The sequence below is a fragment of the Apodemus sylvaticus genome, chromosome 5 (assembly GCF_947179515.1).
Source record: "Apodemus sylvaticus chromosome 5, mApoSyl1.1, whole genome shotgun sequence".
NCBI classification, from domain to species: Eukaryota; Metazoa; Chordata; class Mammalia; order Rodentia; family Muridae; genus Apodemus; species Apodemus sylvaticus.
Window position 1 is genome coordinate 141786309 of NC_067476.1, and position 12502 is coordinate 141798810.

Sequence of the window (12502 nt, forward strand, 5' to 3'; positions counted from 1 at the left end):
TGTCAAAATCCAACTTTTATTAACTCGGGGTAGGGTATTAGTCCAGGGAGCCCCAGGCTCCGCCGCTCAGCCGGTGATGCGCACGTCCGCGCGGCGCCTCAGCCGCCGAGCCCGGGCCGCCTCGGGTAGAATGGCCTGCAGTTGCTCCTGCACCAGCATCTCCACGATCTGCTCCTTGGTGCGGATGTCGGGCCGCAGCCACTGGCGGGACAGCTCCCGCAGCTGCCGGAAGGCTTCCCGGGGACCGGCTGCGTCCTGATAGCGAAACTGCCGGAAGCGCTGGCGAAAGGTCTCGGGGCCCAGCCGAGAGGCTCCGGGCCGCGGGGCGGCGTCAGCCTGCGGCGCTGCGTTCAAAGCTGCGGGCGCGCCGGGGAGGTCCCGGGCTGGGGAGCTCCCGGAGTCGGGTTCCGGGTCCGCACAGTCGCCGGCTCCTTCCTGCTGCTCGGGCGGCGCCGCGGGGCTTTGGGCGGCCTGGCTGGGCTGCGGCGCCGCCATGACTACGGCTGTCGGCGTCACCCTTTGTTTCGCAGTTACGCGCTTCTTCTGCGTCTGCACCGGAATGAGGTAAGAGAGACCCGCTGAAGGGCAGAGCCCGCACACCCCGGCGGGACCCGGACTCGGGACAGGTCGCAGGCGAGCCGAGCTTACCTCTACCAGCGAAGCTCCTCGGTAGCCGGAAATGGATAAATCCGAGAATCCGGAAGGCGCGTCCCTTTCAAGTCACGTGACGTTTGAGCTGGAGAAGTCCTTGGGGTCGGTAGATACCAGCTCTTCAGACAGTAAGGATGGCGGCAGTAGAGAGCTCCCATTGGAGGAGACGCGGAAGCCGCGGAAGCCGCAGACCGAGGAGATGGAGACGCAGAAGACGGAGTCGAAATCTGAGTCTGAATCGGATTCTAGATCGGAGGAAGAGAAGGAGAGAGAGGCCATGAAGTATAAGATAAAGGCGGATCTAGCCCAACCGAAGGACCGTCCTGTCATGCAGGTGACCTGCGCCTGCCAGGGCAAATGCTGGCCCTGGCTGACAGTCCTGGGTAAAGGAGGGTGATGGTTGGCCAGGAGCTTGGGCGGATGACCTGGGTGGGACAGCGGGACAGGGGCTCCAACTACTTTAAAAAAGACTACCCTGTAGTGGTGGCGCACGCCTTTAATCCCAGCACTCTGGGAGGCAGAGGCAGGCGGATTTCTGAGTTCGAGACTAGCCTGGTCTACAGAATGAGTTCCAGGACAGCCAGGGCTATACAGAGAAACCCTGTCTCGAAACAAAACAAAAAAACTTATTAAAATCCCAGATCTAGAGGCCACCCCTGAGCCTGAGACTAAATAAAGTGAGCCGAGACTCTCAATGAATACACAAACCTTCTAGAAAAGGGGAAACCATTTGAAATGTAAATAAAAAATGTATCGAATAAAACAAACGAACAAACAAAAAAAATACACAAACCTTGTCACCTGCATAGGTGCAGTAGATCTCACTTTATTTTGAGAAGGACAAAGTATTTGAGGGAAAGAGTTTTAGACTTTCCTGGCCCAAAACAAATGCTCAGGGCTTCTTTGTCATTATTTTTGCTTATCCTCGAAAACCAAGAGAAAGTGATTCGGTGGGTAGTACTTTTTAACTTGAATAAGTAGTAGGGGACTGGAGAGAAGGCTTAGTAGTTAAGAGCACTGACTGCTCTTCCAGAGGTCCTGAATTCAATTCTCAGCAACCACATGGTGGCTCACAGCCATCTGCAATGGAGTCTGATGCCCTCTTCTGGTGTGTGTGTCTGAAGAGAGCAATGGTGAATACATTAAATAAATAAATAAATTAATAAATAATAAATAAGATTAATAAGTGGACTGTAAATGACGATGTCCCATATGGTAGCCATTTGCTTCGTGTATTTACTAACCTTTGGAATAATGCAAATACCTCAAATTGAGATGTATTATAGTGTAGAATACACATGTGTCTGTGTAGGAAAAGAAAAGGGTTTATATTTATTACATATTCGAGTATGCTATGTAATTTTGTATGTATGGGGTAAAATAAACTATATTATTAAATTTTACCTGTGTCTTTAATTTTAAAATACAGCTACTAATGAAAAATTTAAATTACACATACAGTTTATAGTGTATTTTTGTTGACTAGCTGCTGTCTAGAGTGTTGTCAGAGCTAGGGAGGTAGTGTGGTTGGTAAGGATGCTTGGGATCCCGACGATGGGATGAGATGAGCATGGTGCCCAAGCTTCGTGAATGCACAGCTCTGAGCAGCCCACGAATGTCCTCCTCTGTTCTAAAAGCTGCTAGCCTCCGGACAATCTAATCTTCCAAGATGACTGATTTAATTCATCGTCTCCTGGCTTCTGACTGAATTGCTCTGCTTGGCCTCATACTAACTTTGGCAATCTGTTGTAATCTTCTGGCTCCTCTGTCCTCACCTGTGTCTACATAGTTCTCTCTGCAACCTGTGCCTGTAAAACTGTCCTGTTAAACTGCCAAATACACGCCACACCACACCTTTTCCCCTCTCTCTGCCCTTCAGTAGTCGTTTCCAGTGCTGTTCTCCTGTGAGTTGGGCATATCTTATCTCTGACTCATTCTGTCAAATCTTTCTCTGATTCCACACTTTGTCTGTCTGCCCCTTAATTAGAATTCGCTTTCCAACCAACCTGCTTCCTTCTATAAAACTAATCTAGCTTACCTTCATTGTTAAGAGATTAAGGTATGTACTAAGGAATTAAAGGTGTGTCATTCCAGCCGTATTACACAGACCTAGAAGGTCTTTGAATGTGATCCCTTGCTGGAGCAGCCGTATTGCTGGATTAAAATTCTTCTACTGGTGCTTGCTGTGCTAGCACAAGGCCCCGAATCTCCCCATACCCAGGTAAAAACCAGGCACGGCTGAGCTAGCCTACAACCTTACACAGGTAGAGCTCAAAAGAGCTGTGTGGTTAGCCTATCCAATATATACTTCTAAATTCAACCTGAGACCCTATCTCTATTGAGTAAAGCACCCTCTCCTGAACTCACACACCTGTGCACACGCATGGATTAAGTACACACACACACATTTTCATTAGGTCAGGTGCATTGCCTTCAGCCTCTGAGCTACAGTTGTTGCTGTTTTAATCTATACAATAAAAAAATCTGAATGCAAGAACTTGAATGGAAAAGAGAAATAAAAAGGAAAGAACATGACTGTGGTTCCCAGGCACAGTGGAGGGGAAGTTTTATTGTAGATAACAAGGAAAGCATAGCCAGAGTCAGAGACACCTGGGAGAGTCCAGAGGGGACATGATCCTGAGCCAGGTGGTGAAGAGAGAGAAGGGGAAGGCAGAAGGGAGAGAGGGGAGCCAGGTGCCACAGCCAGGAAGCCCAAAGGTACAAAGCTAGTAGGTAATCAAAATGGCTGGATGATACAGGGTAGGGCGCCACTGGGCTGCAGAGTTCAGGGTAGGGGGTAGGGTATATGAGCCAGGAGGACTCTGTAATAGGCAGGGACTGAAGGATGCTGGGATAACCTGGTGGCCAGGTTCACTTTGACATATTAAATAGGCAATGCAACCATCTGTCCCAGGGTTTGAGACAGAACTAACTTCATGGGAGTTTCTGTGAGAATTCAGATGGTACCAGCAAGTGCCATCCCTGGCAGCCCCTGGCAGCTGGTACATTCTGTTTGACAGCTTACTCCCAAATAAGTTGTGTATCTCCATTTTCCAGAAAAGGGTAGGCGTCCTGTCTTAGGGTTTCTGTAGCTGTGACAAAATACCAACACCAAAAAGCAACTTGGAGAAGAAAGGATTTATTCAGTTACACTTCCACATCACCGTTCGTCACCGAAGGCAGGGCAGGAACTCACACAAGAACTCACACAGGGCAAGAGCCTGGAGGCAGGAGCTGATGCGGGGGCCTTGGTGGGTGCAGCTTACTGCCTTGCTTCCCATGGCTTGCTCACCCTGCTTCCTTATTAGAACCCAGGGCTTCCAGAACAAGGGGAGCACCACCCACAATGGGCCAGGCCCTCCTACATTGATCGCTAATTGAGAAAATGTCTTCGTGCTGAATCTCATGGAGGCATTTCCTCAATTGAAGCGCCTTCCTTTCTGAAGATTCTAGTGTCAGTTTGACACAAAACCAGTTCAGGCCCCATATGATGGGATCTTAGGCATCCTTGCTCTTCCTTTGAAGTCTGTGCAGAGCTCCTGTAAGAGCCCTGTAACAACCATTAGGACAGATTTCTGATGATCATCATCTTGCCTACCCTTGGAGGACATTCCCCCCCCCCTAGGGGTGTGAAAGATGACCTTGAAAGTCACCACGGGGGGAAGGGTTGTAGTTGCTGACCTGTAAGCTTGGGAGACTTCACCTGCCAATCCGGACAAAGCCTTTTCTTGCTGCTGCTCTAAATCTGCATTTCTGTTAGTTGATCAGCTATTACTTCCTTACACAAGCTGCTCTGTCCCAGTTGTCCCCATTCTCTGACATAGAACGCTATTTGCATTTGCTATTGCCTAAGTTCTTTTCAGAAGTGGAAAGGGTAGAACTCTTGTGTTTGCTAGACCTAGTGGCTTCAGATTTCCTTCTGCCTGGTTCCCTGGTTTACTACTCTATATTAACATTAACAACAGTCTTATTCCTTGCGGTGACAGGCAGCGTTCAGTACTTGTATTCTTGTTCAGTACTTGTATTCTTGTTCAGTACTTGTATTCTTGTACTTGTGTTCAGGGTTTCTATTCCTGCACAAAACATGACCAAGAAGCAAGTTGGGGAGGAAAGGGTTCTTTCAGCTTACACTTCCACATTGCAGTTCATCACCAAAGGAAGTCAGGACAGGAATTCTCACAGGGCAGGAACTTGGAGGCAGGACATGAAGCAAAGGCCATGGAGGGATGTTTCTTACTGGCTTGCTTCCCCTGGTTTGCTCAGCTTGCTTTTTTATAGAACCCAGTACTACCAGCCCAGGGATGGCACCACCCACAATGGGTCGTCCTCCACCCTTGATCACTAATTGAGAAAATGCCTTACAGCTGGATCTCATGGAGGCATTTCCTCAACTGTAGCTCCTTTCTCTCTGATTACTGCAGCCTGTGTCAAGTTGACACACAAAACCAGCCAATACATCTGCCCAGGTTGCTTTTGGTCAGAGTGTTTCAGCACAGCAACAGAAGGAAACCAGAGGAATAGCATGTTAGGGACTGTGGACAGGAAGAAGCCTGGAGCTCTTTTTCTCTATAACTTTTTTTTTTTTTTAACCTGCTGGGTACCAAAGCTGTAATCCTATCATCCCATTGGCTGAGGGAAAGGTATTGGAAGTTTGAGACCAACCTGAATTACATAGTGAGACACTGTCTCAAGAAGATGTAACAACAAAACCCTTCGTATTTGGGAAATGTAGATTCGTAGGAAGTTGCAAAATAGTAGAGAGATTGTATGGTTTTTTAATTGAGCAGCATTTTAAAATTTTATTGAATTTTATTTATCTCATGTGCTTTGGTGTGAGGTCAGCCCTTAGAACTAGAGTTATGGGCTGAGAGATGGCTCAGTTTTTAAGAGCACTGACTGCTCTTCCGAAGGTCCCGAGTTCAAATTCCAGCAACCACATGGTGGCTCACAACCATCCATAATGAGATGTCCCTTCTGGAGTGTCTAAAGACAGCTACAATGTATTACATATAATAAATAAATAAATCTTTGGGCCTGAGTCAACAGGCCAGGAGAGACAGGAGCCAGAGAGAGCAACCATCTGTAACAAGATCTGATGCCCCCTTCTGGAGTGTCTGAAGACAGTTGTAGTACTTAAATATAATACTTACATAAATATAGTACTTAAATATAATAAATAAATAAATCTTTAAAAAATAAAACTAGAACTAGAGTTACAGTTGTGAGCTGCCTTGTAGGTGCTAGGAATTGAAACTTGATCCTTGGGATAGAGAGATGGCTCAGTGGTTAAGAGCACTGACTGCTCTTCCAGAGGTCCTGAGTTCAAATCCCAGCAACCACATGGTGGCTCACAACCATCAGTAATGAGATCTGATGCCCTCTTCTGGGATATTTGAAGACAGCTACAGTGTACTTAAATATAATAATAAATCTTAAAAAAAAAGAAAGTAAGAAAGAAACTCAATCCTCTGGAAGAGCATTTAGTGTCCTTAATCGCTGAGCCATTTCTCCAGCCCCAAGAAATTATATTACTTTGTTTATTTGTTTTGTGGTCTTTTAGTTTTTCAAGACAAGGTTTCTCTGTGTAGCCGTGACTATCCTGGAACTCACTTTGTAGACTAGGCTGGCCTCAAACTTAGAGATCTGTCTGCCTCGGCCTCCTGAGTGCTGGGATTGTGGTGCTTGGGTGGAACACACGCTTGTAGGAACATAGCAGGGGTAGGTATGGGGTGGGCTTGTAGGAACATAGCAGGGGTAGGTATGGGGTGGGCTTGTAGGAACATAGCAGGAATAGGTGTGGGGTGGGCCTAAAGGAACATAGCAGGGGTAGGTGTGTCTTGTAGGAACATAACAGGGGTAGGTGTGGCTTATAGGAACATAGCAGGGGTAGGTGTGGTTTGTAGGAACATAGCAGGGGTAGGTGTGGTTTGTAGGAACATAGCAGGGGTAGGTGTGGCTTATAGGAACATAGCAGGGGTAGGTGTGGTTTGTAGGAACATAGCAGGGATAGGTGTGGTTTGTAGGAACATAGCAGGGATAGGTGTGGTTTGTAGGAACATAGGGGTAGGTGTGGCTTGTAGGAACAAGCAGGGGTAGGTGTGGGGAGGGCTTGTAGGAACCTAGTAGGGGCAGGTGTGGCTTGTAGGAACATAGCAGGGGTAGGTGTGGCTTGTAGGAACATAGTAGGGGCAGGTGTGGTTTGTAGGAACATAGCAGGGGCAGGTGTGGTTTGTAGGAACATAGCAGGGGCAGGTGTGATTTGTAGGAACATAGCAGGGGCAGGTGTGGTTTGTAGGAACACAGCAGGCGTAGGTGTGGTTTGTAGGAACATAGCAGGGGCAGGTGTGGGGTGGACTTGTAGGAACATAGCAGGGACAGGTGTGGTTTGTAGGAACATAGCAGGGGTAGGTGTGGCTTGTAGGAACACAGCAGGCGTAGGTGTGGTTTGTAGGAACATAGCAGGGGCAGGTGTGGGGTGGACTTGTAGGAACATAGCAGGGGCAGGTGTGGTTTGTAGGAACATAGCAGGAGTAGGTGTGGCTTGTAGGAACATAGCAGGGGCAGGTGTGGTTTGTAGGAACACAGCAGGCATAGGTGTAGTTTGTAGGAACATAGCAGGGGCAGGTGTGATTTGTAGGAACATAGCAGGGGCAGGTGTGGTTTGTAGGAACACAGCAGGTGTAGGTGTGGTTTGTAGGAACATAGCAGGGTCAGGTGTGGCTTGTAGGAACATAGCAGGAGTAGGTGTGGCTTGTAGGAACATAGCAGGGGTAGGTGTGGCTTGTAGGAACATAGTAGGGGCAGGTGTGGCTTGTAGGAACAAAGCAGGGGCAGGTGTGGCTTGTAGGAACATAGCAGGGGCAGGTGTGGTTTGTAGGAACACAGCAGGCGTAGGTGTGGTTTGTAGGAACATAGCAGGGGCAGGTGTGATTTGTAGGAACACAGCAGGGGCAGGTGTGATTTGTAGGAACCTAGGGGCAGGTGTGGTTTGTAGGAACATAGCAGGGGTAGGTGTGGCTTGTAGGAACATAGCAGGGGCAGGTGTGGGGTGGACTTGTAGGAACATAGCAGGGGCAGGTGTGGTTTGTAGGAACATAGCAGGAGTAGGTGTGGTTTGTAGGAACACAGCAGGCATAGGTGTAGTTTGTAGGAACATAGCAGGGTCAGGTGTGGCTTGTAGGAACATAGTAGGGGCAGGTGTGGCTTGTAGGAACAAAGCAGGGTCAGGTGTGGCTTGTAGGAACATAGTAGGGGCAGGTGTGGCTTGTAGGAACAAAGCAGGGGCAGGTGTGGCTTGTAGGAACATAGTAGGGGCAGGTGTGGCTTGTAGGAACAAAGCAGGGGCAGGTGTGGCTTGTAGGAACATAGCAGGGGTAGGTGTGGCTTGTAGGAACATAGCAGGGGTAGGTGTGGCTTGTAGGAACATACCAGGGGTAGGTGTGGCTTGTAGGAACATACCAGGGGCAGGTGTGGGGTGGGCTTGTTTAGCTCTTTCTCGCTAGGAAGCAGAAAAAGAAGGAAACAGAAGAAGCCATAGCCATACACAGCCCCCTCTCCCCACAACCCCAGGACCTGTTTCTTCCTCTCAGACCCCACCTTCCACAGTTCCACCATCTGTAATGCTCTGCTATCATGGCTTTAAAGGGTTAATTTACTCTTTAGGATTCACTTGGATCAGAGCCCTCAGGATCTAACTGTCCTTAGACAGGCCATTTCATACATCCAAAGCTGAGCTGAGCTAGGCAGGTTTTGCTTTTTCAAATATTTTTGGGTCTTTTTTGTTTGTTTGTTTTTTGGATTTGGTGTTTTCAAGACAGGGTTTCTCTGTATAGCCCTGGCTATCCTGCAACTCACTCTGTAGACCAGGCTGGCCTCAAACTCAGAAATCCGCCTGCTTCTGCCTCCCAGAGTGCTGAGATGACAGGCGTGCACCACCAGCGCCCGGCTTTTTTCAAATATTTTTAACATTACTACTACTACTACTATTATATTTTTCAAATTTTTATGGGGCCAGGTGTAGTACATGCACCTTTAATCTTTGCACTTGAAGGAAGAGGCAGGACGGTCTCTATATGTTTGAGGCCATTCTGATCTACATAGACAGTTCTTCTTGTCCCAGAAAAAAAGAAATTAGTATGTGTATTTTACCTGCAAATTTGTTGGTGCACTGTGTGCTTATATTGCCTCTGGAAGCCAGAAGGGGGCGTCAGATCCCCTGCAACTGGAGTTATGGATGTTTGAAAGCCACCATATGGATTCTGGGAAGTGAACTCAGGCCCTCTGGAGAGCAGCCTGTCTCTTAACTCCTAAGTTATCTCTCCAGCCCCTATCTTTATTATTTTAAATTATGTGTATGTATGTGTGTACACATGTGGGCATGTGTGCGTGAGAGCAGGTGTCCCCAGAGGCCAAAGGCATCAGACCCCTGAAGGAGGAGTTACAGACGCTTATGAGCCACTGGGTATAGACACACTGGGAACTGAACATCCCTAAGAACAGGGAGTGCTCCTCACTGCAGCTCCTGGAGGTTTCTGTTTTTTTAAAGATTTATTTACTTTTTATTTATATGAGCACACTGCAGCTAACACACCAGAAGAGGACATCAGATCACATTGTAGGTGGTTGAGAGCCACCATGTGGTTGCTGGGAATAGAATTCAGGACCTTTAGAAGAGCAGTCAGTGCTCTTAACCACTGAACATCTCTCCAGCCCTGGATGTCCCTTAATATAATCAAGTTGACCGTGAAGTAAACATGTTGATTCACAGAACCCCAGGACAGCCCCTTTGCTTCTCAACTAAAGTTAAAGCTTAGAGTAGATATGCCTAGGCGATGTGGGACCAAGGCTCAGGACCCAGGCTTGTACGGGTCTTTCCTGACACTTGGTAGGCGTACTGTCAAGCTTTTAAAAGTATTGCTGAAGCTGGGTGTGGGGCACTCACCTTTAATCCCAGAGGCAGATGGAGCTCTGAGTTCCAAAGCAGTCAGGGATTTAAAAATAAAATCGTCATGTTCAGTGGTGTGTCACTGTGGTTTTATCTTTTTATCTTTAATTTCTTTTATTTTCTTTTTTAAAGATTGATTTGTCTTTATGTAAGTACGCTTTTAGAAGAGGGCATCAGATCCCATTACAGATGGTTGTGAGCCACCATGTGGTTGCTGGGAATTGAACTCAGGACCTCTAGAAGAACAGTCAGTGCTCTTAACCACTGAACCATCCCTCCAGCCCTTATTTTTAATTTCTAATAACTGATATTGCATATATTTCCTTTTACCATTCCTCTTTTTTTTTTGTTTTTTTCAAGACAGGGTTTCTCTGCATAGCCCTGGCTGTCCTGGAACTCACTCTGTAGACCATGCTGGCCTCCAACTCAGAAATCTGCCTGCCTCTGCCTCCCAAGTGCTGGGATTAAAGGTGTGCGCCACCACCGCCTGGCACCATTCCTCTCTCTTGTGTGGCAAATGTTTGTTCAAATCCACTGTATAATTTTTACTGCTGGTAGTGGTTTTCTTATTTTTGAGGGCTTTTATTTTAGTAGTTTTTAAAAATGTAGCAAGATAATACATAACATAAATATCACCATTTTAACCATTTACCCAAGTGAACCTCAAACTTGCCATGCTGGTCTTGAACTCATAATCTTCCTGCCCCAGCTGAAGTCCTGGGCTATATATATATATATAGGGACGTGCCATCATTATTGGTGCTGTTTTGTTTGTATGTTTGCTTTGGGTTTTTTGTTTTTGTTTTTGTTTTATTTTATTTATTTATTTATTTATTTATTTATTTATGTTTGAGACAGGGTTTCTCTGTGTAGCCCTGGTTATCCTGGAACTCACTCTGTAGACCAGGCTGGCCTCAAACTCAGAAATCTGCCTGCCTCTGCCTCCCAGAGTGCTGGGATTACAGGCGTGTGCCACCACCGCCCAGCTTGTTTTTGTTTTTTGAGACAGGGTTTCTTCGTGTAGCCCTGGCTGTCCTAGATCTCACTCTATAGATGAGGTTGGCCTCAAACTTAGAGATCTCCATGCCTCTAGTTCCTGAGTGCTGGCATTAAAGGCATGTGCCACCACTGCCCAGCCTGCATTGTTTTTGCCTTTGTTTGTTTTGAGATAGGGTCTTCCCTGTAGCCTGGGCTGGTCTCAAGCTTGAGAGTCTCCTGTTTCAACCTCCTAATTGGCCATTTTGGTCATTCTTTTGAGAATGAGTCTCATGTTTCCCAGGATGGCCTCAAACGTGTTTTGTGGTAGAGAATGACCTCACACTACAGAGCCTACCGCCCTCAGCTGCTGAGTGTGTGTGCCGGCATACTCTGGAACTGTTATTGAGTGTCCACTTCTGTGGCTTCTGGGTCACCCACATTACAGGGCACCAGCTGTGATCTAGCCATCTCCCACACTTCCTTCTTTTTCTCATCTAAAACAAACATAGCCCTTTAAACAGTAACTCCCTGTCTTAGTAAGAATTTTATTGCTCTAAAAAGACACTATGAACATGGCAGCTCTTATAAAGGAAAACCTTTCTTTGGGGCTGGCTTACAGTTTCAGAGGTTCAGTCCCTTATCATCACTGGGGGAAGCATGGTAGCGTCCAGACCAGCATGGTGCTGGAGAAGGAGCGTTCGACATCTGGATCCACAGGCAGCAAGAAGTGAAGTGGCTTGAGCTCTTGAGACCTCAAAGCCCATGCTCCAGTGACACACTTCCTTCAACAAGGTCACCCCTCCCAATAGTGCTGCTCCCTGGGAGCCCAGCGTTCAAACACATAAGCCTGTGGGACTGTTTCTCTTTAAACCATCACATTCCTCAGTCATATAGTCAGAAATGAGTACATAAATATATATGTATAGTGCTGGAGAAATGGCTCAGCAGTTAAGAGCACTGACTGCTCTTCTGAAGGTCCTGAGTTCAAATCCCATTGACCACAAGGTGACTCACAACCATCCATAATGAGATCTGATGCCCTCTTCTGGGGTGTCTGAGAACAGCTACAGTGTACTTGCATATAATGAGTAAATCCTTTTTTTTTTTTTTTTTTTTTTTGGTTTTTCGAGACAGGGTTTCTCTGTGTAGCCCTGGCTGTCCTGGAACTCACTCTGTAGACCTGGCTGTCTTCAAACTCAGAAATCTGCCTGCCTCTGCCTCCCAGAGTGCTGGGATTACAGGCATGTACCACCACTGCCTGGCATGAATAAATCTTTATATATATATTTACAAACATTAAATTATGTTATATGTATTAAATCTCTCTATATATTTACAAACATCCTGTTCTGAATTTTGCAGATTAAGCTGTCGTCCACACAGAAGATGAGGAGCTGGGTAGCGAGAAAGAAAAGAGTAAGTGGTTTTATTCTAAAAATTGATTCCCATGTCATAAACATATTACTTGCTTTTACCCTTTGACTATTTTGGATAAAATTGCTGTGATATTGGTCTTTGAATTTCCATTTTCTTTTCTTTCTTTCTTTCTTTCTTTCTTTTTTTTTTTTTTCCGAGACAGGGTTTCTCTGTGTAGCCCTGGCTGTCCTGGAACTTACTCTGTAGACCAGGCTAGCCTTGAACTCAGAAATCTACCTGCCTCTTTAATTTTTTTTTTTAATTTCCATTTTCAATCAATTTATGTTCTTATAGGTGAAACTGCTGGGTCAGATAGCAATTTTGTATTTGTATTTTGTGAGAATCAATCATACCATTTCACACAGTAGGTCTATCTCTGTGAGTCTGAGGTCAGCCTGGCCTACAGAGTGAGTTTCTGAACAGCCAGAGCTGCACAGAGAAACCCTGTCTTGAAAAGTGTGTCATCACTCAGCTATAATACCCAACCTCGTGTGTGTGTGTGTGTGTGTGTGT

The 12502-nt window shown here is 46.5% G+C and overlaps 2 protein-coding genes across 3 annotated transcripts in view; one reads left to right on the forward strand and one right to left on the reverse strand.

The window, feature by feature from the left end:
• Scand1 (SCAN domain containing 1) lies at nucleotides 1–495 on the reverse strand. The gene has a single exon (XM_052184114.1). The coding sequence runs from the start codon at nucleotides 493–495 to the stop codon at nucleotides 67–69; it is 429 nt and encodes a 142-aa protein (XP_052040074.1). The 3' UTR covers nucleotides 1–66.
• A 51-nt stretch (nucleotides 496–546) lies between these two features.
• The window catches only part of Cnbd2 (cyclic nucleotide binding domain containing 2), a 55126-nt gene continuing 43170 nt past the window's right edge, over nucleotides 547–12502 (forward strand). The window contains exons 1-2 of one of the 2 annotated variants that reach the window (XM_052184099.1): nucleotides 547–985; nucleotides 11936–11989. In XM_052184099.1, coding sequence (XP_052040059.1) covers nucleotides 680–985; nucleotides 11936–11989 — 360 coding nt within the window. In that variant the 5' untranslated portion in view covers nucleotides 547–679. Of the gene's footprint in view, nucleotides 1035–11935; nucleotides 11990–12502 lie in introns of both variants that reach the window. The other variant, XM_052184100.1, reaches the window with a different exon arrangement.

Coding starts and splice junctions, on each gene's coding strand:
- Scand1 (XM_052184114.1), bottom strand. CDS start 495: ATGGCGGCGCCGCAGCCCAGCCAGGCCGCCCAAAGCCCCGCGGCGCCG.